General features: G+C 34.8%; 1 protein-coding gene across 2 annotated transcripts in view; it reads left to right on the top strand.

Moving 5' to 3' along the window:
• Positions 1-25,909, top strand: part of mybl1 (v-myb avian myeloblastosis viral oncogene homolog-like 1) — a 57,205-nt gene extending 31,296 nt beyond the window's left edge. The window contains exons 5-16 of one of the 2 annotated variants that reach the window (XM_039754597.1): positions 1,959-2,179; positions 6,756-6,942; positions 8,506-8,580; positions 11,217-11,315; positions 13,679-13,921; positions 14,140-14,466; positions 17,067-17,206; positions 17,397-17,511; positions 19,771-19,887; positions 20,148-20,255; positions 21,404-21,589; positions 24,392-25,909. In XM_039754597.1, the coding sequence (XP_039610531.1) occupies positions 1,959-2,179; positions 6,756-6,942; positions 8,506-8,580; positions 11,217-11,315; positions 13,679-13,921; positions 14,140-14,466; positions 17,067-17,206; positions 17,397-17,511; positions 19,771-19,887; positions 20,148-20,255; positions 21,404-21,589; positions 24,392-24,517 (1,944 nt within the window). In that variant the 3' untranslated portion in view covers positions 24,518-25,909. The remainder of the gene's footprint in view (positions 1-1,958; positions 2,180-6,755; positions 6,943-8,505; positions 8,581-11,216; positions 11,316-13,678; positions 13,922-14,139; positions 14,467-17,066; positions 17,207-17,396; positions 17,512-19,770; positions 19,888-20,147; positions 20,256-21,403; positions 21,590-24,391) is intronic. The other variant, XM_039754598.1, reaches the window with a different exon arrangement.
• The last annotated feature ends 633 nt before the right edge of the window (positions 25,910-26,542 follow it).

The following is a 26,542-nucleotide window of genomic DNA, read 5'->3' as shown; positions in this document are numbered from 1 at the left end:
AATCCCTGCCTGCACTGACAGAGTTTCGGCACACTGCGTAGCTGGGGAAGTTTCGAGGTCTCAAAAACCTCACAATTGCTTTTATAATAAAAAGGATCACTGCCAGATATACACTAAAATGGAGATGGTCCAACCATATGATAAAATGTTTACTCTAAGTTTTTAGTTCTCATAATGACTTTCCACAGTCTATAGGAGGAATAAATACTTTTTAGCTGTTGTTTCTTATCTTTGCCTTCACAAGCTTAAGAAATTCTTTGTATACTCAGAACACCATAGTCGACAGCTCAGATTGTTTGCTATCCTACTGTATCTCTGTTGCAATAAAAAAGCTTCTATGGAGTACTTCTAGAGTAATTGTGGAGTGATTATTTTTAAAATAATCCACAAGAAAAGTTATGAGTAAACATACTTTATGTACAGTAACAGTTATAATGACATCATACTGTGTAAGTAGCTTGAATGCACAAAACTGAGTAACCATTTCAAATGTTCAGCTTCGCAAGTAAAAAAATGTTAGCACCAATTATGCAATAATAATATGGAGATGTTTAGGTTCCAGAGATGTTAAATGTTTGGTGAAAAAAAAGTAATTAATTTCATCTGAAAAATGGGATTAAAAGCAAAAGCCCCTCCTTAAAATTAATTCATGGATTGTCACAATGAGTAGGATATAAATTGTTTGATGGATCCAAGATTCAGTATGGAGGAGCTAACACTTCACAAGTCACACTGAAGAGTGCACAAGAGATGATTTAGTTGTTTGCTAAAATCCAGTCATTGATGTACAGTAAGCGAAGTAAAGTCTGAACCTCTTCATGGTTAAGACACCTGCAGGACTGATCATTTGGGATTGGGTCATGACATTATCTCTGTGATTCACATGATACAGAAATGATTGCCTGTCTGTGCACATACAATTTATTTGTTCATGAAAGGCACTCAACTCATGACCTTTTTAGTCATGCAGAATGATTGTGTAATAGGGAGAATCCTTCAGACACAATGTTTATGAAATTCAGCACCTTAGAACGTGAACTTTCACATGTGTTTTAATTTAAAGTGATGTTAAAGAAATAGAGAATACAAAAAAGATTTTTTTGTAGGTGAAAATGGAACTTTCTGACTATTCTGTCTAAATTTGGCAATACTGTACACAACTTTAGAAAGATGTTTAGGCACCTCAGTCAATTTACATGCGGCATTTCGTTAATATCTTGACAAAGTGTCTTTGAGGAACAAACAAATGAGATATCAGTGCACATGTAATGCACAATTGCAATTTATTTGCTATATGTAATAGAGAATATTAAAGTAGTAAAACATGATTTTGGTATGTGCAGAAGTCTGGACAGCCATTCAGTCAGGGCTAAGTAACCCCTCACTTTGATAAGATTTCACAGCTTGCTGACCGATTGCATCTAAGAGTCTTTCTATTCTTAGTCTGTTTTTTTTCCAACTGTTCTTTGCTTTTTTGACCTGAAGTTGTATGTATATTCTGAGTGCCTTTTCCTCTTTTTTTGATCTTCAAATGTAACTGTATATACCTTTATATGCTAAAAGTATGGAAATTGTAGGCTTTCTAATTTTTATTTCATCCCAAACAACAGTACTGCTGCATTTCATTAAAATAGTACATTTAAAAAGTATTAAGCTTATATAAGAAAAATTAAGACAAACACCCACACAAATTAATCCATGATACATTGTTAAAATCCCAAGATACAACATTCCTGGAATTTGAGCACCTCTGTACTATATTAGATGATTGTTAGTTATGATATTTAAAACCATAGTATTGAAAGAAGGTGGATTTACTTTTTCTCATTCTCAGTTATTATGTGAGACATTTATTTATTCTAAATCTATTTTATTTCTTTTTTATAATATATAAAGTAGGATATTTAATTGTTTTAAGAAAATTATTTACTCTGAATTATTTTTCTATTTGCTGGCAGGTCATCGAACTTGTGCACAAATATGGTCCAAAGCGTTGGTCGGTGATTGCTAAACATCTTCAAGGTAGGATTGGGAAGCAGTGCAGAGAACGATGGCATAACCATTTGAACCCTGAAGTAAAGAAGTCTTCATGGACTGAAGAAGAAGATCGCATCATTTATGAAGCTCACAAACGTTTAGGAAACCGTTGGGCTGAAATTGCCAAACTGCTTCCTGGCAGGTAAGCCTCACATTGCACAATGATTTTTTTGTCTTGTATGTAGCTTTTGTGAATCCTTTATACAGTATTTTAAAGTGGAAATATTTTTGCTTGTTTTATTCAGACTGTGCTCTATAGAATATGTGATCTAAGAGAAGATTTACATTAAAGAATGACACATAGTATTGAAGTGCTGGATGAGATGTACAATTAAAACAAACATGTATTCTATAATATTAAAAGACCCTTGTTTTGACAGTAAGACTTTTCAATCAATCAATCAATCATTTATTTATATAGCACATATTCATACAAAAAAATGTAGCTCAAAGTGCTTTACAAAATGAATAGAAAAATAGAACTCACAATAAAAAATAAACATAAGTCAACATTAATTAACATAGAATAAGTAAGGTCCGATGGCCAGGGTGGACAGAAAAAACAAAAAAAACTCCAAAAGCTGGAGAAAAAAAATAATTATTTTTATTAGTTTTACTTTTATTAGTTGACATAAACAAACATGGGGGTGCGTTTGCTTTGATGATGTCATACAAATACTAAATGGTAAATTAGAGATCGAATAAAAATAAATCATTCTTCAGTTAAAAACTGCAGCTATCAGCCACATTGAAGCTCAAAGTGAAGAAAGTCAAACTTAATGAAGTTGTTATTTAAAAGAAATAATACTCAGCAATAGCCTACAGGCAGGGGAGCTAGATAAAATAAACTAAATTAAAATAAACTCACACATGAACCCACACATGCATATAGTAATACTGCATAATATGGTTAAATTGTAGAATTATTGAATATGACCACCTTTGGCAGGGATACCCATATTTGCTATATTCACAAATAATGCTTATTTTTCATCCTACAAGTACACCTTTTTTTTCAATCAGGTCAAGTCAGGTTAGGGAATATGCACTGGTAGAGTGAGTTGCCACACCTACAATACAGCGAAACAGCTCGGGGTCATTGTTGGCAACCCCCCTAGGCAGACACGGTCCAGTCCCACCCTCCAGAAATGACCATCTATCTGTCACAGCTAACTATTACATGGGCATCCTGGCCTGGTCCAGCTGGTTTAGTCCTCATTAGTGAAGATCTTGTGAGCTGGACCACAGGGCCGTATTCCCGTAACTGATGCTCCCTCACAATGCAGGTAATGTGCTTCCTTCAGCACATTAGGCACAAAATCAAACGTTTTTGCAATGGAATTGTAAAATCAGTAATAAGCAATAAATTTAGCAAATAGCAATTTTTTGAAGATAGATAGATAGACAGACAGATACATACATACATACATATATACATATGCTTTATTTGGCACCAAGAGGAAATTAAAACTTTACTGAAGTAAAGTATAAACAAAAATTATATAAAAATATAGAATATACTACATATATACTGTATAACAAATAAACCCCCCCTATGCACATATAAGAACTACTGGCTTAAATAAGAGAGCTGCTGCTGTCAATCACAGGTTTGTGGGCAGCAGTAATAAAACATGGTCAGATCTGCTCATTTTTTCTGCAGGTTTACAATTAAAAACATTGAAATTGGAAGTGGTGGGTGGAATTTGGTGTGTGGTTGTATATGTGTTCACCATGTGATAAACTGGGTGCTCTGTTCTGGGTTTGTTTCTGCCTTGCCCCCCTATTGGATTAAGTGGGGTAGAAAATGACATAACATGACATTTGAATAGAGCAACTCCAGCTTGTTGTGTCCAACTTGCTAATTGTGGACTGTAAAACTAGAGAAAAAAGGACCATAGACTAGTTGTATGCCAATGTCAAAGAGGCAATTGCTTTGCCACCTTCAGGCCGATTGGACCATAATTTGGTACAGCTCATACCTCCATAAAAACCAATTTACCAGCAGCTGTTGGCCACCACCAGAACCATGTAGGAATGGGCAGTGGAGGCTGAGGATGCTCTGAAGGATGCCTTAAAAACACTGTCTGGCCACTGTATCACAGATTACATCAAGTTATGTGTGGATGACATAGTCTCCAAAAAGACCCCAACAACATGGATCACTAAAGACATGAAAGCCCTATTGAACAAGAAGAGAGCCTTCAGGTCTATAGATAAAGTTGCAGTCAGAACTGAAGAAGAAGCTCTGAAAGGGGAAAGGCCATTACTGTGACAAACTTGATCGCAAGTTACAACAAAACAACATGAAGGAAGTGTGGAATGGCTTTAGGACTATCACTGGCTACAAGACATCCTGTCTAGTCCTAGAGCCAAAGAAAGGTCATTCCAGTGATCCCAAGGACTTCAGACCAGTTGCTATTATTTCATACATCATGAAGACACTTGAGAGGCTGGTCTTAAAACAGCTATAGCCTCTGGTTTCAGAACATCTGGATACCCTGCAGTTTGCCTATCCAGCACATATAGGTGTGGAAGATTTTCTCGTCTATATGATCTAGAGAGCCTACTCCCAATTGGACAAAGTTGGACACTACAATACAACAGTGTTCTTTGACTTTTCCAGTGCTTTTAACACCATTTTGCCTAATCAACTGTGAGAAATCCTCAAGGCTTTGCATCTTGATGCCCTCATAATCTCCCTTCATGTTCAACCTCTGCACAACAAATTTCCAGCATAATACCAGCACTTGCCATCTACAGAATGTTTCAGATGGACTCATCCATCACAGGCTGCGTTAATAATGGAGACGAGTCAGAGTACTGGAAAGTTTTGGAGGATTTCTTCCTGTGGTGCAGTGACAACAATTTGCAACTCGGCAAGACAAAGGAGCTGGGGGTGGACTTTAGGTGTGCCAAGACTTTGAGACCAGTCACCATCCAGGGGGAGGATGTGGAAATAGTGCAGAATTACATGTACCTGGTGGTTCACATAAATAACAACCTGGACTGATCTGACAACTTAGTGGCAATGTATAAGAAGGGTCAGAGCAGGCTGCACTTGCTAAGGAGACTCAGGTCTTTTGATGTGTGCAGTAAACTACTGGAAATGTTCAAACAGTCCATAGTAGCCTGTGTGGTGCTCTACGCTGTGATCTCGTATGGAAGCAACTTCAGCTCAAAAGAAGCACAATACCTGAACAAACTTCTCTGGAAAGCCTGCGCCATCACAGGATAAACTCTGGACATACTGGAAGCTGTTGTAAAAAGGAGGATGGTAGCAGTGCTGACCTTTATGCCACCTAGGCCTTATTTATTTATTTAGTAATAAAACTGCTATAGGTTCATCATGTTAAATTTATGATGTATTATATCCTACAAAATGTAAGCTAGCATTTTAATTTCTCCACAAATTAATATATAAATATACCAAATATTGAAGTGTGACTTTATTACTTTATGAACTTTTAACAAATAGTAGTAATACAAAAACATAATTAACTAGTATTCTGACAATTACATGCGACTTTCTACATAAGTTAAATTTCATACAAATATCTTGTTAGAATTTATGAAGATTCAGTGAATTTCCCTTAATATATCTTTCAGAAGGCTGAAAGGACAAGGGAAATAAATATATTCACAGTTCCAGAACCTACTGATATCCATACAGTTTCGTTTTTGTTCAATTTCAAGATAGCATGTTTAATTTTGTCAAACGTAATGTCATTATTTAAAATAATTCTCCACCTAAAATTTTGATATTCGTTACTTACCCCATGTAGTTTGTAGTGATTGCTGAGGTAACTTCTTAATCTCAAGTTTTCATGAAGAACAGACATAAAATTTCTTATAGAATGGGAGCGAGTGCTCGAAACAGGAAACAATATAATAATGTGAATTAAAAAAAACTAACATTACTAGTGTCACATAATAATCCACGTGTCAAGTCATCCAGTTGTGTGCTCAAAACGATCAAAACATATGCATTGTTTGATAAAATATTGTTAAATAAATAAATAAAATGAAAGCAGTCTACAAACTGAAAGCCCCCTTCCATGGGGTCACACTTTTAAAATGAAGACAGGACTTTTGACCAGTGAATGAGGAGGAAAGGTGTTTTGCATCTTTTGAGCATACAACTGAATGACTTGACATGTGGATTTAACATGAGATTTTTCATGGATGTTTTTATATTGCTTGCTGTTATCTAGCATTGTACTATCAAAAATGTTATAAATGTCTGTTCTTCACAAAAACATGAGTTTAAAAATGTATCTAAACCATCACTACAAACTATATGGGGTAACATAAAAAAACATCTTTTTGGGTGGAGTATTCCTATAATAACCTTAATTAACACGGATATTACATTTGTTTATAACAAATTTTAGCAGAAAAATTCATATTTTGAAAAAAGCACAAAACAGTAACATGGTTTAATAAAAAAATCAGTCATAAAGTAAAAGTTACTTGCAGAATTGGCATAATAAAGACAAAAATCATAATAAAATTATTTAGTAATCGGATCCTGCCAAAGCCAGTGGGAGCAAATGTTGACTGTTATCGAAGTGTTGAAATGTAAATGACAAAGTGGTGAGGTGAAGTGACAAAAACATAAAAATGAGCAATGGTTGAAAGATTATTTTGAGGTGTTAAGTAGAAGGAAGCAGGAAGATTTATACTTATTTGGTATTTTTACAATCTGTGATTTTTAGAACTGACAATTCCATCAAGAACCACTGGAATTCCACAATGCGAAGGAAAGTTGAGCATGAAGGATACCTGCAGGAAACTTGTGATTCAAGTTGCAAGTCCAAATTTCTCATCAAGCAGTGCTCCAAGCGTGGTTACTCTGATGACTCACACACGCAAAATCAATTTTCTATGACTTTTCCTTCACAGGTAAATGATTGCGAAATGTTCATATATTTGAAAGTGTTTAAAAATACACAGAATATATTTTACATTTTTTTGAAAATATTTTGTTAGATTAATATTGTTTGAAACCTCAGGAAAGCAAAGTAGAACAAGTGAGCCTCTTTTTAGTCATTGAGCTCATCATTATACATACCTAAAGCTTAAAAGCAAACCTCACTTTTGGCTTGCATCTAAATCTGAAGAATTTCACAATTGGTGAAAAATATAACAAGGTGCATTCTGGTAAGGATATATTGCACCTTATCTTAAATGTTAGATATAAAATGTAATTTTTTTTCTATCTTCCTGCACTACGTTTATTTTGTCTTTACTGGTAGGGGCAGCTAACACGCTTGTTAATTTTATCATTATATTAATCAGAGGAAGTCTTGCCCATTTCCATACCAAATACCATACTGTTCTCCATAACAACCCAAGTAGATGAGGAAAAAATCTTACTTATCTTACAGGTCTTTAATATACTATGCATGATTAATAGGTTCTACTTAATTCTCTTGCATGTTACCCTGAATCTGACTTACTCAGAGTTACATTTTATCATTGTTTGAAAATTCAGCCAAATTTAAAAAAAATAATAGAACATGTAGAAATTTATCATTTATTTTCCAGCTAGTAAATGTAATGATACATGTTTAACTTCGATTTTAGGTTTCATTCAGGTGCATCGTCAGTGTCTAGAGTGTTCCCACTTGTAGTCCACAGAAAATATGAAAGGTTGTTTTAGTTTCTTTTGAAAAAATAATTTTTGTTCCGTGCCAAATGTGCTTGCATAAATTATACTGGAAGTATTATGTGGGTGAATGTGTCTAAGCCTTTTGACTTAGTGGCTAAAGAAGCCTCCTTTGACTCCACTTGTGATCCTGTGCAAGTTGCTTATCCCACCTGTGCTCCAAATGTAAACAATAAAAATATTTAACTTATTTTACTTTAGCTGTTTATTTGTAAAGCTCCTTAGGACAGTGTTGCAAAATATCATCAAGTCAAAATTTGAAGGGTCCTTGTATGTGACTTTCTATTTGAAAAAATGCATCCCAAAATTTTGGGCCTAAGTTCTTGATAAACTAATTTTAAAATTTAAGCTGATGTCCTATTTACTCCCTTCATTATTTTGAGGACTTAATCTGTATTGACTTCAGATAAAAAAAAAACTCCTAAAAGCAACATAGTAGTTTTTCTCTGTCATGAATTCAGTGCTTTTACATCCTGTGTGTAATGTGGAGACTGAAGTGTATGTGGTATTCCAGATGAGACCCCAAAAAGGCACATTTATAAAATAATAATTTGTTCATTTGTATATGATTTCCAATGACTACCAAGGGAAATGAAACTAATAACCTTACAAAAGGCTGAATCGCAATTATCTGAGTTTAATTGTGTTGTCTGCAAGTGTCCTTCCTTCGGTTTCTGCAGTCTTTGGCACCTCACCCAACCTGGAAAAAAAAAGAAGAAAATTGATAAATAACTTGAATTTATTACCAGGATCTCTCTGTGGAAAAAAATAATTAACCACTTTTTATTTTATTGTAGACCACTGGTTATTCTTTTAGTTCTTCAGATGGAAGCCACTTTGAAGGCATCCGAGAAATCTCCATCTACTCTCCTGTAAGCTTTCCTTAATTCTTATGTTCATTCTTATTTAAACTTTAATTTATGCTTATCATACCTAAGAAATCAGTGCTCTGTTATGTCAAAAGACTTAGTGGGGGCAACAAAAGTGTTTTGCAGGGATTTTCTTTTCTTTTGCTTTTTTTTTTTTTTTTTAGAATCTTTACACTTTACAAAAATTTCTTGTTCATTTGTGTCTTAACCATCTGAGTCAGACTTTTATCTTTTTGGTGCTAACTTTGATCTTTTTGTAAGTGTTAATTGGTGCATCCTGTTTAAATGAATGGTTTACCCCCTTTTAACAAAAGCCATGCATTCATTCAGATTGAAAGATTATATGTTCTCAAAAAATAGGACCTTGAAATGTAAGAATTTTTAATGACTTATCTTATTTTCATTATTCACATGAGTAGGTACATCACTAATGTAAAATTCAGTTCAGTTTAATTTACTCTTCTATGCACTCCTGCTCTGTAGATCATCTTGGAGTGCCAACTGATAATCAATAACACATCTTAATTAATATTTTTATCTCTGTGGTCATGCCCCATCTATGTGGTTTGTGCCATACATCTCTATTCTGCAAAGAATATTCAGATTGGTCTATTCAATGACTTGATGAAAATTTCCTTGCAGTTACAGCACAATAGACTTTCAAAGAATCCAGTTAAAAGAAGGAGCCATCCAAAATTGCACAAGATAATTTTATAAACATTATCCAATTATGCACATTTGCCTCAACAGTATAAGTAACAATGCCAGCGAGAATCGATTTCAATGCGATGGGGTTAGCATTACAGTACATTTACTGGGCTACTATTGTTGAAAAGTGGGATAATAGTTCATTGCTAATGTACAACACGTGCAGCACACACTGTCAAGGACATACTTTCATTAAATATAAATGGCAAATATACTTTTTATTACATAAAATGACTGGGTTTGAATAGCAACTTTTGATTGGCATAGGTCAAACATCTTGGATGTATATTCAGGGTCCAATATTAGCAATATAATGCTAAATATCAACTTATATGCATACTGTGCAGGTTCTAGTATGTGTAGGTGTGTAGTAAATATGCATATTTTATGTTTTTCTAGTTCTTATGGCTTGTAAGACAATTTACCATTGGAGGAGAACAAAAATTCCAACTGATGTAGCTTCCTGAAGAAAAATAAACTACTTTATTATGGATGAGCTATCTTGGGAAAAGTCAAGTTGTGTCAAGTTTTTTCAGTTTGTCTCCTCATAGTTTGCAGTGTGCTGTGGTACAGGACAGCGTTCATGAGTACAGTAGATCATATGATGGTTTTACTCTGGCATTCCACTACCATCAAGTTTGAGAAGTCCAATCCCAAGTCTACTAGGTTATACTTACCTAAAGTTAAAGGAAGGATTTGTACCACAGCAAGATAGAAAGAAAAAAGAATATATAATATGTAATAATTAGAATAATGAATGTATTATAATGAATTATAATGAATCAATATCATTTATAATATCTTTGATTATACACTGCCTGGTCAAAAGAAGTCCCACACATTCATATTTCAGTACATGGCCTTTAGGTTTGATAACAGTGCACATTTGTCATGGCATTGCTTTGAACATTTATTTTTGTTCAGATTTGCATTCATTTTTCACCAAAATCTTATTCTGACAACAGGAGAGTCGAGCCACTCCTTCAAGTCTTCTCCACCACATCCCAAAGATTTTCAATGGAGTTAAGGTCAGATGACCAATTCATATGTGAAAATGATTCTTCTGAGTCTGATGAATCTTCGCTTTGTCATCCTGGAATATGCCCACTTTATCAGGGAAGAAAACATACTTTGATGTGATAATATGGCCATTCAATAGATTCAGGAGCTTCTCTGACTTAATTTTATTGCTGCATAAGAGACCAGTTAGAGCCACCCCAGATAATAACACTGCCTCCAAAGGCTTGTACAGTGGGCACTTTGCATGATGGCTCATTGGCTTTGCACACTTCCCTTCTTACCCTGATGCTTCCATCGCTGTAGCACTGGGTAAATTTGGACTCATCGGACCACATGACATTTTTCCATTGCTCCATATTTCAACCTTTATTCTCCCTTGCAAACTGAAGTAATTTTTTTCTTATTAGCCTCCTAAGAAGTAGTTTTCTTTCGGCCACAGAGCTGTTTCATTCTAATCCTGTAAATGCTTATCACATTGTGCTAGACAGCATCCGTTACCATGTAATATGCAACATATCCAGCCACACCTGTAACTATCTGGAGTGTGCTGTGCTAATTCAATACAGCTTTGATTTAAATGCAGAGAGATGTTCCATAAACTGGTAGGGAGATCTATCCAGATGTTCTGTCCAGAGTAGCTGAAATTTCTGAAAGTTCTACCACTTACTGTAGTTTTGTTTATCCACTGAATTAGAAAGCCTACATCATATAATTGTAATGTATAATCTGGGGTTTAAGTATCAATTAAATGTGTAAAGCCATTTACAGCTTTTGGATGCATCTGTAAAAACTCTACTTTACCTGGCATGCTACATTATATCCTGAATAACACTGCAATAAACCCAATGTTTCCCTATCCTTCCTTTTTTCCTTTCTTTTCCCTTCTGCCTTCTACATATTTGTTCCAGCAGCCTTATGATGATGATCCTGATAAGGAAAAAAGAATTAAGGAGCTTGAGCTGCTGCTTATGTCAGCTGAAAATGAAGTCAGAAGAAAGCGAGCCTCATGTGTAAGGACATTGTGTGCGCGCATCCACACTCTTATAGAGCTCTTAGTCTTCATTCCATCTCACCTACTCATCTGAGTCTGCATAGCTCTGCTTCTTAGTGTCATTTGCGTTGTTTTTTTTTTTTCTTCCTTTATTTATTAACAACACAGTTTTATGAGTTTGTGTACAACTCATTTGCCTATGCACTGCATTTGTATTTTATATATGTGTGATGCATTTAGAGAAGTGATGCTGCTATCTTATAATTACTTTCTTTTACCTTTGGCATTAACAGTTACAATTAGGAAATAATTGGAGTTATGGCCTGTACAAACCTAAATGCTTAATATTCAGTTTTAAGCAGGTTTTTCTCAAAAACATGTCAACAGTTGCATTCAGCTGAGGATGTAAAATACATTTATATCAGAAGAAATTAGCTTCCTGCTTTTTGAATATCTAGTGCATTACTCAATAAAGAGGCTTTCAGTTCTGAAACATTTTTTGCTTCTTGAAGGTTAAGAAGGATGTGATACAATAGTTTTTGAATACTGATACTTTTGAGTTTTATTAAATAATTGTGAATTGAAAGACTTTTAAGAAATTTAACTGACTACAACCTACATTTCAGTTACTTAAAAACAGTTGATGTAACTGAATAATGAAAGAATTTGGCCTGGAAGAAGAATATTGAAGGTTTATATGCATAAATATATCACAGCTGTGAGCCAATTATAGCAGAGGAACAGAATTTTCTTATGATCGCTGCCAAAGGAAAAATGAATGAGGTTCAATTCTGACTCACTTTTGGTATGGACAATGCAGTCAAACAATTTTGCAGATGAGCTTTTGTGTTATAATTCAAAGCAGCATCCAGAATGTGAATGTGGACTCTGCGTAGGTCAATAAGGATTTATTTTTAGTGTATTATGCATCTAGTCCACTGTGTTTTTATTTAAGAAAAGCAGATTAAGCTGTCTGCATTTTCACCATATGAATATAATAAATAAATTAATATATATGGAAGTGAAGGTCCACAAATGGAGAAAATGATTCACATATCTTAAAATAGTTTTTTATTTCTGAGCTTTCATTTTCCTTTGACGATGACACCTGGTAGGTTGTTGAAAGCTCAGGAGTAAAAAAACATTTTAAGATATGTGACTCATTTTCTCCATTTGTGGATCTCTAGCTACATATATATTTATAATGCATATATATAATATGCATTCTACGTATATAGTAAAGTGTTTTAGAATGGCATAAAATGAAGAGGCAATTTCTGTGTGTTACCAGTGTAGGTATTAGAATATTTTTATAGAGCATTCAAAGCCTGAACAGAGATGCTTTCTAGGAACTGCAGGAAGCAATGATAAGCCAAATTGTCATTTAGGAATATTCTAAATTTAATTTTTAAAATCTCAGACACAGTGACTAATATCTAAAAGTGCCTTTACAAATTTTGAATTACTGCTTAACTGGACTTGTTGTTTTTCTTGCATTGAAAATGAATTAGGTATATCTCAGGAAAACTTCATCACATAATATTTTAATTGTATTTTTAAACCTCTTGCAATGACTGTCAGTAGATTTTGGGATACTTCATAATAGTATTTAAATGAAAACACACTTTTAAAGGTATGCCTAAAATAATTTCAAATGTAGGAGCTTACATTTAGCTTTTTTAAAATCTCTTCAGATAAAACTCAGCTATCTTAAAACAAATTTAGTTTTTCACTCTTACATTTCCAAACACATTAAGATGATTTACTTTATGTAAGCTCTCTGTTGTTCTTCTTTCAGTCATATCATAGTAGAAAGACATTCTGTTTTGAAAAAGAGATTGTGTTTCTGGATAATGAGTTATATTTACACATCACTGGCATTTTTAGACTAGAGAATTTAGTTAATTTGACAATATATAATCAAAATATCCTAAAATTAGTTTAAAATGCTTCAAAATGAAGCATTTTATGATATTTGTTGTTCATTTCAAAGCCATCAAAGTGTACCTGCAAATGTTAATCTGGCTTGTCATATGAAGCTTTCCAGCCTGTTTTAAATATGAATTTGCTTACATACTGCCCTTGCCCTTCAACTAACCTTGCGCCATGGCTGCTAAATTTGAATTGTATTTTATTAAGTTTGACAATCTTCTGTTTTGTGTGTATACACATGGAAAGAAATGTTGAAGAAACTTGGATGACTGGCAGCTTATACATTTGAACTGCATTATGCATAAAAATGACCAATAGTTTGCAGTAGTTTTGGCTCCCGTGCATTGCTTTTTCATTTGTGTCTTATTATTTTTTTCTATTTCTTAATGTACTACATTAAATACATCTTAGGGAACCTTCCATTATGTGTTTTTCTTTTACTGTTTGCAGCAGCAAAGCAGCAAATTGTCAAGCTGGTCTAGCAGCCTTCATTCTGACAGTTGCATGACAGACAATACCTTGCAGAAATTACCAAGCCCAAATGTTGAATGCTGCCATACTAAGGAGAACAACAACAAAGCTTCCACTCAGTCAGCATCTCCTAGCAAGTTCCTTGCAGCTGAAGCAACTGCTGTGCTTTCTTCCCTGCAGACGATTCCAGAGTTTGCAGAAACTTTGGAGCTTATAGATTCAGTAAGTTTTCAACAATTCTGGGCTGCTTTAATTTCATAAAGATTTCAGTTATGCCATCAAAAATTATTTTTTTTAACTTATTTATTCTTTTTTGGATTTTGGAAAGGGAATACCTTCATATTGAAATGATATATTTTACTGTTATCTCTACTCTTTTTCAGTCTTTAAGTGTTATTTTCTGTCTGTCTGTTTTCTAATGTATACCAATGGTCTTATAGGATCCTGTAACATGGAGTGATGTGACCAGCTTCAGTCTTTCCGAAGAAGTATCTCCAGCCAAACAAAGAGAAGATAATTTCACTCTAAATCGAGAGCCTACACAAGCTACATTAGACTACCAGTTTGATGGTAGCGCTATATCTGATATTAGCAAGAATTCCAGTGACACACAGGGGCAGCTCATATCTTTGACATCCCCCATTATAGCAAAGTTCACCACACCCCCTTCTATCCTAAGGAGGAAGAGAAAGGAGAAATGTGATGCATCTTTGTCTAGTGAAGTGAAACATACTCCAGCTAAGTCTAGCCCATTTTCTCCTTCCCAGGTATTTCTTTCATATTTGTTTTCCATTTTCATGCGAGAAAGTTTTCTTCAGGGTTTCAGAATGGAATACTCACTGCTAGGCTTTGTCTGTCTTTACTGTCATGTAAATAGTTTGTAAAGACATGTAAAACATTAAATGAGTTATTGATAAGATAATTTTATAGTTGTTTAGGAAAAAAACTAAAGGTTGGTGTCTGAATAGTGGATTTTCTTCAAGGCATGGTAACATTTGACATTTTTTTATATTTAAAAATATAAGAGGTTTTATCATCATGTAGAGTGCACTTAGCTGATCAAGCTCATTGTGGTGGCTGGTATCTACCTTTGTCTATTTAGGTCCTTTTTAAAAAGATGTTAAGGTCTCTACTTCAATTACATTGCTCTATAGTTTATTTCAGATTCTCCCAATCCCTTATGTGCAGAAGTGCTCCCTAGATTCTGTCTTCAATATATTTCCCTTTAATGTATAGCTATATCTTGGATTTGCTACTTCACTGAAAGAATCCTGATGGATCAATCAATATTTTAAAGCCTTTGAGAATTTTGAAGATCTGAATTAGGTCCAAGCATCACTTAATTTGTTTAAAAAGAAAGACTTTTAACTCCATTAGGCTTTTAGATGGAGACCTAGTCTACTCTGCACAGCGTTTATTTATTTATTTTTTTGTGCTTCACAGTCACATAAACTGTGGATTTTATCTCACTAGAACAAGAGAGACAACTTTATTAGAGAGTAATGTCTCTTGATTTATTTTGAGGGATTTATTGAATATATCCAGACATTTTTAGCCTATTGTAATTGCTCCTGCACATTCCCTAAATGTTGACAATGATATCTCTAAATACTTATATCATTTTCAGAGTTACTATCTTTTTGTCTGCATTTTCTATCCTTTTTTATGATGAATGTTAGTTTTTCCTCATTGAAGCACTTATTCACACTAAACTGCATTTTTCAAGCTGCATTCACACTGCTTTCCTAGATGTGAACTGTGTTTTTTTCATTATCTATGTATAAAATATATTTCAAATTTTATACTAAATTACTATAGAATAAAATGTTACAAGTGCATACATGGTGAGCTACAGCACACAAATTACAAATCGATGACATTTCTTTGTTTTCCAAACAAAAAAATCAATTTTTTGAACACCTTTGTAGTAGTAGCTGATACTTTGCAGATTGCACTCCCATAATGCCCTTCTTTAGATGCTCCTGAAAGACGCATGCAGCTTGCTAAACCTAACTTTCTTATCTAACATCTGTGTTGCTATATCAGGTTTGAGCCTGGAATGCTACGGCGACTAACTCTGGTTATAGCTCAATGTGCATTAGGGTACCTGTTAGTTTACAAAGAGGTACATATATACAATACTCTCTTAAGTTTGGGTTATATAAAAATATTGCTTGCATAAAAACATATACTCCCATGTGTGATGCAGCTATGGGGGTTTATCACTAAATATATTGTACACTTCATTCGTAGATATATTTTTCACAATTCCCAAAAGACTGAGTAACATCTAAGTTATCAGTGATGTCTATAAAAGTTTAATTTCACATACAGTGTCATGAAATCGATGGTAATTGATTCATTTCGCATGCAATTTTTGCAGTTGTGAAACCTGAAACTCATAATACAGAAACTTGTTTGGTTTTTAAAGTTTTTTTTGTGGTGTAAGACATTGGACATTGCTACCTAAGAGTTTAACGACACTTTGCATCCCTTTTGGACCTGTAAATCCTCAGAAAAGGGATCCACATGAAAATAAAGTGATCAATTTTGAGAAGTGCCAGTGTGGCCTCACTAATCCAGTCTTACACAAATGAGAAAAAATGTTCCAATGTATTTGCACATCGAGATAAACAATGGAGATGAGTTTAAAATATGGTGGGTGGTTGATTTTGGTATACAATCTAAATCTTTTTTCCCCATGTCAATTGCATGAATATCATTGGTAGAGAGAAACACCACTGCAACCTTTTTGTTTTTCTGTGAATTCAATTTTTCACAACTTGCTAGCTTATCAAAATTATCAGCACAATTGTGTAGTACCATTTAATCCCTAATTATGTTGGAAAAACTGTAAACATGTGTTGGATCTTACCGCCACTTTCTTTGTTTCTAACTAAAAATGGAGGTACAAAAGTAGAACGACATGAAAGCAGAAAGAAAATCATATACTCTATGTATTTGTTTTCTTTATTTACTTACTTTACTGAATAGTTTTGTCTTTTACTGAATTCTCTTTTACTGAACTTTTTATTTAATACATTATTTTATTTTATGCACTGATAATTTTTTGCATTGTGTTACCTGTACAATATTGTTTTTTCTAAATGCATAAAAATAAAGGCAGTGATTTAAAAAGTAATGAATATGGTATGTAATATTAACAATGTTAAATTTAAAAAGTGAGGTAATTGTTTAGACATTTTTTTAAAAATTTGGAATTGTAGCATGAAAAAGTCAGAAATGATAACAATTGCATGCTTTTTCATTAATAGTGTCCTATATTACACAATTCAGTAAATTATAAAGTGTTGCTGTTCACACTTATATGACTCTTCTAACATCTCGATTTTACTTGATTTCACAGTTTTTTAATATTTTGGGAGCTGAAAATTTAAATTTGGAAAACCCATCTCTTACATCAACTCCAGTTCGTGGCCGGAAATGCCTGGCTGCAACTCCCTTACAAAAGGAAATGACACCAAAAAACCAAAAAGAAAACACTGGGTAAGAAGAACTATAGCCATCTTGATTAAGTCAGTGTTTAGACATGTATTATTTATTTATTTAATTCAGTAAATATACTTAAACCTGTGCTTTTCCAGTTAATCCTTTTTTAAAATTGTTAATTCTAAATTGACAAGACTGATTTTTTTTTGTGCACATACACATTTATTGTTCTTTTTTTGAATTGTAGGGTCAGAACACCTAAGATCCGCAAATGTAATTTAAATTCTACACCAAGGACACCAACGCCTTTCAAAAATGCACTTGCAGCTCAAGAAAAGAAGTATGGTCCTTTAAAACTGGAAGTAAGATGCTTATTATTGTTTTTTAAAAGAACCTAATAACTACCAGAAACGAAACCAAGCATGTAGCCTATTCAGCCAATGTTGTCTTTTACATTTGAATTCTGTTGTGAATTCTTACACAAACATTTAAAAAAAGTAAAGAGAAAGATGGTAGACTAAATACTGGAGTCTGAATATTTACAAAAACGAAACAGTGATTTATTTGACTGTTAAAGTTACTGATTTAATGTTTCAAACCAAAACTTTAACACAAACGGGACCCTAGTACACGTGTTTGCATATTTTGGTTATTCAAGAGCAATCACATTTAGCATTTATATGCTTGTGTAAAGTCACCAATATGTCTCCAATATGTTAGGTTGGGTGTGTGCATAGAACAGAGTAACTGAGAGCATCTTATTCATTTGTTTATGGCTATGGCAGCTCAACAAAATTAATAACTGCTGTTTATGATTAGTCTTTTTTGTATTATTAGTTTACTCTCCCCAGAGATGGATAGAAGCAGTAGGATTTGTTTTAGTCTGTTTCAGCTTTCCTGATTTTTTATGGTTTAATAAAAGCATTTTTTATTTCACCAGTATTTTAATAGTACAAACTGTAAGTGCTGTTTATATATAAACATCCTTTTGGTATTTTTTTGTTAATTCACTGAACCCTGCAATAATATCGGGCGGCACGGTGGCGCAGTGGTGGCGCTGCTGCCTCGCAGTTAGGAGACCCGGGTTCGATTCCCGGGTCCTCCCTGCGTGGAGTTTGCATGTTCTCCCCGTGTCTGCGTGGGTTTCCTCCGGGTGCTCCAGTTTCCTCCCACAGTCCAAAGACATGCCAGTTAGGTGGATTGGCGATTCTAAATTGGCCGTAGTGTGTGCTTGGTGTGTGGGTGTCTTTGTGTGTGTCCTGAGGTGGGTTGGCACCCTGCCCAGGATTGGTTCCTGCCTTGTGCCCTGTGTTGGCTGGGATTGGCTCCAGCAGACCCCCGTGACCCTGTGTTTGGATTCAGCGGGTTGGAAAATGGATGGATGCAATAATATCTCTCTGAATTGCAGGATTATTTAATATTGTTTTCAATGCATAAGGAAACCTAAATTTTTTCGTGTAAGTGCTTACCATTCTTTACAGACGTTTTAGCTAATAAAGAGCAACTGTTGTTACAGGTCTTAAAGCAATTGTTTTGTCTGAAATGAGCTGTTACATTATAAAACAAAAAAGCACAGAAGGTAGTAAATATGAGGAAAAAAGTTTTTGAAGCTAATCAGTCAGGAAAGGATTACAAAGTAATTTCTAAATGTGTGGGACTTCACTACACTGAGATCCATCATCTCCAAATGAAGAACAATTGGGCCGGTAGTGACATCTCCAGGTAAGGCTGGCTTGACAAAATTATCCCTAGGGCACAAAGGATCCTAGAAGTGTTCATGACTCCTTATAACTCTTGGACAGATGCATCAAAAGGAAAAGTGTTTGTATGGCACAGGTTCCACTATGTCTGGCATAAAACTAACACAGCATTCAACAGTAAGAATACCATGCCTAAAATTAAACATAGGAGTTGTAGCTTGATCTTGTAAGGATGTTTCATTGCCTCAGGGCTGTTACTGAAGGAACCATGATTTTTTCACCTTACCAGAACATATTTAAGTAGAATGATTGATCTTCCCTCCAAGACCTGAAGAGAAAGATCAATAACTTGTAGCACAGATGCAACTGCGATTGTGATTTTACTATTGCTAAAGGTAATGGGGCAATACTCTTTCACAGGGCTGATGGGGGTGTTGGATACCTTTGTTCCTTGAATAAAGAAAGTAATGATTTAAAAATTGTACTGTGTGTTCACTCGGTTTACTTTTCTCTAATATTTTGTGTAAAAGTCTGAGGCCATTCATTATTTAAATATTCAAAAATAGGATATTAAGAAGGGGGCAATTTTTTCACAGTACTGTATGCAAGGAATACAGTAGAATGTTATTGCCCAATTTGGAGAAGATTATGACTCTTCCATTAAAGCAGCTACATCCAATAAAGAAAGAAACTTAAAACTTTGAGGTCATTCTCATTAGAGAAGCTAGATCTAGTACTGTTATACTGTACATGGTGTGAATATTTCTATTTTTCTGAACTAACTGTCATATATAATGGAAGTAGTAGTGTAATTGTTTGGCTGGCTTTATGTAAAACCAAATAAGTAAATGATTTTGCAAAGTAAGTAGTAGATGCAGAATTACTTTCATGTAATAGTGTTATATTGTGTGTTTTATTTAGCCACAGCCTTTGGCCTACCTCGAGGAAGACATTCGTGAGGTTCTTAAAGAGGAAACGGGAACAGACATTTTTCTTCGGGATGACTCTGAACCACCTTCTAGAAGCTGGAAGCATGAGGTAAAACTTAACTTCCCACCTTAAACCTATTAACCTTTGTTTCAGATTATTATACTAACAAGTAATCACAATTTCATTGGTGACTAAGAACAACTGATCTCATATTTTTGTGGGTATTACAAACTGTACATTTTCTTAGATGAAATACTCAGCTTTTTTTATTTTTAGTCCAGATTCATACAAGTTCAAAGTGTCATAACTGTCATAACCGATTTTATCCCTTTACATTTTATAACAAGCTTTTATTTCCTGCATTGCAGACTGGTGCACCAGCTCGAAGAGTTAGGAAGTCCCTTGTTTTAGATGGCTGTGAAAAGGATGAGCTCACAGTCCAGTTATTCTCAAGAGATCCAGTCTCCAAAGTGAAGGTATATTTATAAACATGTATCTATATACCTAGCCATTTTCTTACCCATGTATCCAGTTCAGAGTTGTTGGGTGCTGGTGCCTATTTTAGTAGTAATGGACAGAGTATTATGCAGACATATTAAATATAGGCTTTCTTCAAAAAGAGTAAGGTATACCCTGATGTCCTAGTTAAATTGTGCATCATGGCCTTGTCTATTCTGACCCTTTCTAATCATCTCCTGTCTCTGATTTACTGTTTCTCTCACCCCTTCGGGGCCTGAGTTGCCTTGATAGCTTGCATATTGTAATCTTTTTAATTACCCAATAAAAGATGTCAATTTGCTTGACTTCTCTTTACGTCCATAATGGCACAACATCCTAGTACTACACCTTCACCACCAAAAAGCTAATGTGTGGTGAGTGTACTGGTGCAAGAATGGCATCATACAGGAGGATGAAATGGTGGTGTTTTAAGTTGTTCCCCACTGTCTGTATTAAGCACTTTTAGTAGCTGGAAAAGCTTTATACAAATGTAATTTTTTTTTTATTATTTTAAAATTGTTTCATTTGTTCATTCATTTTCTGAACCAGCTTATTTTAATACAGGGCTGAAGAGGGCTACAGCATAGGCTAGCAGCACCAGACACAGGATAAGAAAAAAACCTATTGTTTAAAATTTTTGACTTGTAAAGGAGAAAAATGAAAGCCACGTTGAAATTAAAATGAAATACTCATTGGCAAAGATCCAGAGCATTTTGATGCAATTTTGGCATATACTGTCTTGTACATGTCTGCATGAAAATGATATGGCCATATCTTGTTTTGTATGTGTCACATTGGGAGACATGAGTAAAGCCTATCTCAGAAGGTGAATTACACCACTGTATGTGTGCTCCACAAAGTGCCCAGTCATTGTTTGAGTTCCGGTTTTGCTAGGACAGTCTCCAATTTGCTGCAGCTCTGACCCTAGCATGATGTGTTGTTAGTATAGATATAATATAACTATGGTATACTTTCTTGTTTATTTTCTAGTTACACAAATGGAGATGGCTGCTGTTTCAATGCCTTTGTAACAAAATCTTTTAAATCACTAATCTTAATGTTTTACTTAAGGTTTACTTTGTTTTTTAAGTTAGAAAATCTAATTTCCAGCTTACTTCTTTTGCAGTCCTCATCTGAAAACATGCTCACGAGTTCTATGTTAATGGCACCATTGTTTGAAAAAGATGAATGTAAGTTACTGTCTGGAAGTGCACAAGATGAGACCGCTTTGAGACAAAACCAAAACTACAGTCCACCACTAAAAATGGGCACTAGTGTGCGTAGCAATCTAAAATTTGAAACTCCCATTCAGGTAATCATGCTGAAGTGTGTAATTTGCATGTCTGTGTGTTTTTGAATTCAGTTATATTACATTCTTTATCTGAGCTCACACGTTAAGAATCCTCCGCTGCCAGTTGCCACAAGTGAATGGTGTAAGTAATGTATATTTTACACACTAATACTTTCTCTCTATTCACTTCTCCCAGTGAACTGCTGCAAGTTAAATGCCACACTATCACAAGTTACTTTTATGGGGAATTCACAGGTGCTTCAAGGCCATCCAAGTGTTTTAATTCCATCAGTGTGTCCTGGGTCTATCCAGTTGGATATGCATGATACAACTACTATGGGAGTTGCCCAAAAGCTTCATTATTGCATGCCCAAGCTACCCAATTGCTTGCTGTTGATCCAGAGAGGCTGATGTGCAACTCTGTGATGATAACCTTCTAAGCCTAACTGGAGACTGTGCTCAGCATGTGTGTGTTCAAGAACCTAACTTCAGGCACTTACCTTAGTAGTGCCATTTCTTGCTGGCCACCCAGACTTAGTGACCAATTACAGTGTTCATGATAACCTCTACTTAACCTCACTCGCAAATAAATCTTTGAGGTGCTTGGTTACTTGGTGAATCTGGTCATCCCTATTCTGCAGAATAAGCAAGCTATGTCTTGCAATGAGGGAATCAAAACCTCAGACTGGGAGGTGCTAATTCTAATCTTTACTACATCGGGCTCAGCTGTGAAATGATAGAGTGTGTTGCGCAGACAGCAGACTGAGGAGTCTGAGAGAATTAAATAACTCACAAATGTCAGAGATAAATTCTTCTACCAAAAAACAAACTCCGTTGAACTGAATGGAAATAATATTGACCGATGACTCCCAGTGTTGCCGATTGACAGACAAGACCACCTTTTCGTTATAATTCCTAGAGGGTAATTCTACTTCTGAGGATTTAAAGAGAGTCTTTTCAGACTGTATATTCTTGACGATCTTAAGATGCAGGAGAAGCTGTTTCTGAGGTGAAAGTTTAGTTCACTTGAAGAAAAGTGACATTTCAAGTTCTGAAGGCCAAATACCTCTTGCCAAGGTCTAGCATTTTTGCATCTGGCCCAGGCATATCTGCCAATGAAATGGCATCGTACCTGACACCCATACTTTGCCTCAAGGGTGGTGCACCCATAGTAGTAGAAGTAGTGTTGTCTCTTGAATAAATATTAAGTAATGCTCTAGGAGTTGTAATAGTTCAAAACAATTTAAGTCTTTTTTTAGGTGCTTTAACAAGAAACTTTACTAAAGAAAAATGCAATACAAGTTAACTGACTTTTTATTACCCATGCTTTCCAAAGCATATTTTTGCAAATCTTTTGAAAGTTTCAAGCACAATCATTTGTTTATTTTGTAGCAATATTTCAGAATGCTATACGCAGAATAACAGTAAAAGGAAATTACATTAATTTCTAGTATACATCAACTGCAACGTTTTGGGCTGTTTTGATACAGATTTGAAAACACTGTATACAATTTCTTAACAAACTGGCTTAATCCAATATATGGTTGCTGAAAGCTGGGACCTATCCTGGCAGCACAAGACGCAAGGCAGGAAAGAGCCTTAGAGAAGGTGCTAGTCCACTGAAAATAACACTCTCACACTTGATCTGGAATTGCCAGTAGGCACATCTTAAAGAATGTGTGTGGAAAACTGAAATACCCAGATCAACATCTATGCAGGCATGGAGAGAACATGCCGATTCCACACATACAACAGAGGAATTCAGCCCTAGGATGCAAGATCTATAAGGCAGCAGCAGCCAACTTTTATTTTATTAAAGCATACATTAATTGAAATTAATCGAGTAGAATATCCATCCATGCACCTGGAGATAAGACGGTTTAACAGTAAAGGCTTGGCACATACTGTATGTGCAAACAGTGCTGAGAGTTTTCATATTTGCTATTTTAATTTGCACAGGGAACATGAATCTGTAGACTTATTGTAGTTTCAAAATCGCACTGCTTTTTTGGAAGTGAGAGGATGATTTTTCAATTGTAACACTTTTTCTTGCATTTGGTTTGCTTTAAATTAAATTCAGGAACAGAAAACATGCTAAATGGGCAAAAGATTAGCCTTTGATCCCAGCAATTGATTAATTATTACTTTACATAGTTCCTCTTCCCGTAGAGCTAGGTTTACATGATTTCACATGTACTTCCCTTTAGTAACATTTTTAGCTGATTGTAAGGGAAATTATACATTAATTATAAAAATAACACTCACTTAAGAATAGTTGAGATCACGGTTGTAAATGTCCACAAGATGGACTTCCTGTACTAGAACAAGCTTGAGGAATCCTGCAATGGCCACAGGTCAGTTGGCCATGATAAGAATGGAGTATTTTACAAAGCAACAGTCTTAAATAAGTTAATTTACGTAATGAGTTGAGAATTTGAGAAGCACACCGGTTTGCATCAGTCGCAATAAGGATAAATGGTACACCTATATCTTTTGTGTATCTAAAGGTTCCAAAGTAGCTAAACAGATTAAAAGTCTTTGGCACACAACTATATCTGCATCTATATCTAAATAAGAACTTTTTATATAAAAATCCTTTTAGAGAACAAAACAAAAAGTATTAATTGTCATTCTCTTATTGTTCCCATGGTAACTACAGTAAAAAATAGGTACAGAATATCTTAGATGCACAGGACAGACAAGCCGCAAACACAAGTTTACACAGAAATACTAAAACAAATACAAAAGAATAGATTTTATTTTTCTGCTACACAGATAAAATGTAAACGTTTTTCACAGTTATTTGTCCTTCTATTTCTACAGATTAACAGTGAATGGGAAGCAGTTGTGTATGGAAAAACAGAAGATCAGCTGATAATGACTGAGCAAGCTCGCAAATATCTTCATGCATACAACAGTGGAAGCACATCAAGAGCCCTTGTTCTCTGAAGACACACAGTAATGTGTCCTGTATTGGCTGCTGGAATTAATGCACACTACAGCAGGTGAAAGACCCTGAAGTGTCTTGTCTACAGTCGTTGGTTATAGCGTCCATCCTTTATGATATTGGCTTGTAAAACATCTTCATACCACTATATGGAGGGAAAAAATCATTTTTTGTATTATCTGTCATGCCATTGCAATTATATTTATTTAGCAAAGGATAGAGGAAAAGTCAGATTTAAATGCTCAACATTAAACAGCATAGCACTTCACTCAATCATTTGATCTCATTTGCACCTCTTCCCATTCCTGTAGAATGAGTTTATCTATGTAGAATGATTTTCTCAGAATAATTGGGTGACAAGGGCCTATCTTGGCAGCATTGGCCACTAGGATACATTCATGCCCATGCCTGAGCTAAACAAATGGATCAGATGGACTGAATGGTCTCCTTTCGTTTGTCAGAATACTTAGGTTCTTATGATTATTCCTAATCGGCCTGGTGTGAGAGATTATCGGGATGTGTGTGAGTTTAACTGGCATTTTTTTCAAGATTCTGCCTTGCTACCAGTATAGGCTCCAGGCCATTCACGGCTCCTAAAATTGGGTTAATTGAGTTCAAGAAATGAGGATGACCTCACTAAAATGGGGGAAAAAAATAAAGGCAATGTTCATATTATTTTTATATGGAAGAATTGTTCCTTCTTCACTTTTTACACTGTATATTTAAACAAAACTGCTTCCATTTTAATAGTGAAGACATGAACAATGCAAAGTAGCCAGCCAGTTGCTTTTTTTCTAAGATAATTTTATACACTTAAATTACATATATTTATATATTAAATGTAAGCTATGGCCAAAGATTTGGCCCTTAAGATGTGAAATCACCCTAGTGTTAACCATTAACACTTTTCAACAACACTGAGAGAGAATTCTCTACTTAAAGCAACTTTCAGACCCAGAATGAGAGAAGGATAAGGGATAGCCTTTTGGTGTAACTGCCATCAGGTAACATCAAGACACTACTGCAACAACAGTCGCACAGAACATATTACTACTACTACTTATTTCCTCATTTGGGTAACACAGCTCTTGTTCAGATGTGTACTGAAGAAACGGTAGCCTAGAAGTTAGGAGTAAGGAAAGAACACTGCTTAGATTGCACTACTGGTCTGCCAAAAGAAGAGGAGGAACTAAAATGACAGGAAAAGCACTTCAATAATAAATCAGCCTAATGAAGATTTGTTTTGCAGCACAGTATGTTTTGGATTAGGGTCTCATATTTTATATATCTGTTGAATGTATTATGTAGAGCATGACTGCAGGGTAAATTGGAAGAGAAAGGTACTTTTTATTTATGATCTGATGTAACAATTAAATGTAGGTGTGTGTGTGTGTGTATGTATATATGTATATATATATATATATATATATATATATATATATATATATATATATATATATATATACACACCAGGGATCATTTGAAGTATGGTGTTGTTGCCTGTACAGAAACCTCCTGGTTACAGTGCATTCTGGAAGTATTCAGAGACGTTTATTTTTTTCACATTTTGTTATGTTCAGTCGTATGCTAAAATCATTTAAATGTAATTTTTTCCTACATCATGTACCACTCAATACCCTCAAATTAAAAGCAAGATTCTAGAAGTTTTTGCAACTTTATTAAAAATAGAAAACTAAAATATCCCTAGGCGGCACGGTGGCGCAATGGGTAGCACTGCTGCATCACAGTTAGGAGGCCCGGGTTCATTTCCCTGGTCCTCCCTGCGTGGAGTTTGTATGTTCTCTAGAGTTTGTTTTTTTTTTCTGGTTTTTCTGTCCACCCTGGCCATTGGACCTTACTCTTTTTCTATGTTAACTAATGTTGTCTTATTTTTTTCTTATTTTGTCTTTTATTTTTCTTTTCTTCAGCATGTAAAGCACTATGAGCTACTTTTTGTATGAAAATGTGCTATATAAATAAATGTTGTTGTTGTCGTTGTTCTCCCAGTGTCTGCGTGGGTTTCCTCT

This window comes from Polypterus senegalus, chromosome 5 (assembly GCF_016835505.1).
Source record: "Polypterus senegalus isolate Bchr_013 chromosome 5, ASM1683550v1, whole genome shotgun sequence".
Lineage (NCBI taxonomy): Eukaryota > Metazoa > Chordata > Cladistia > Polypteriformes > Polypteridae > Polypterus > Polypterus senegalus.
This window is presented reverse-complemented; position numbering and strand designations above follow the sequence as displayed.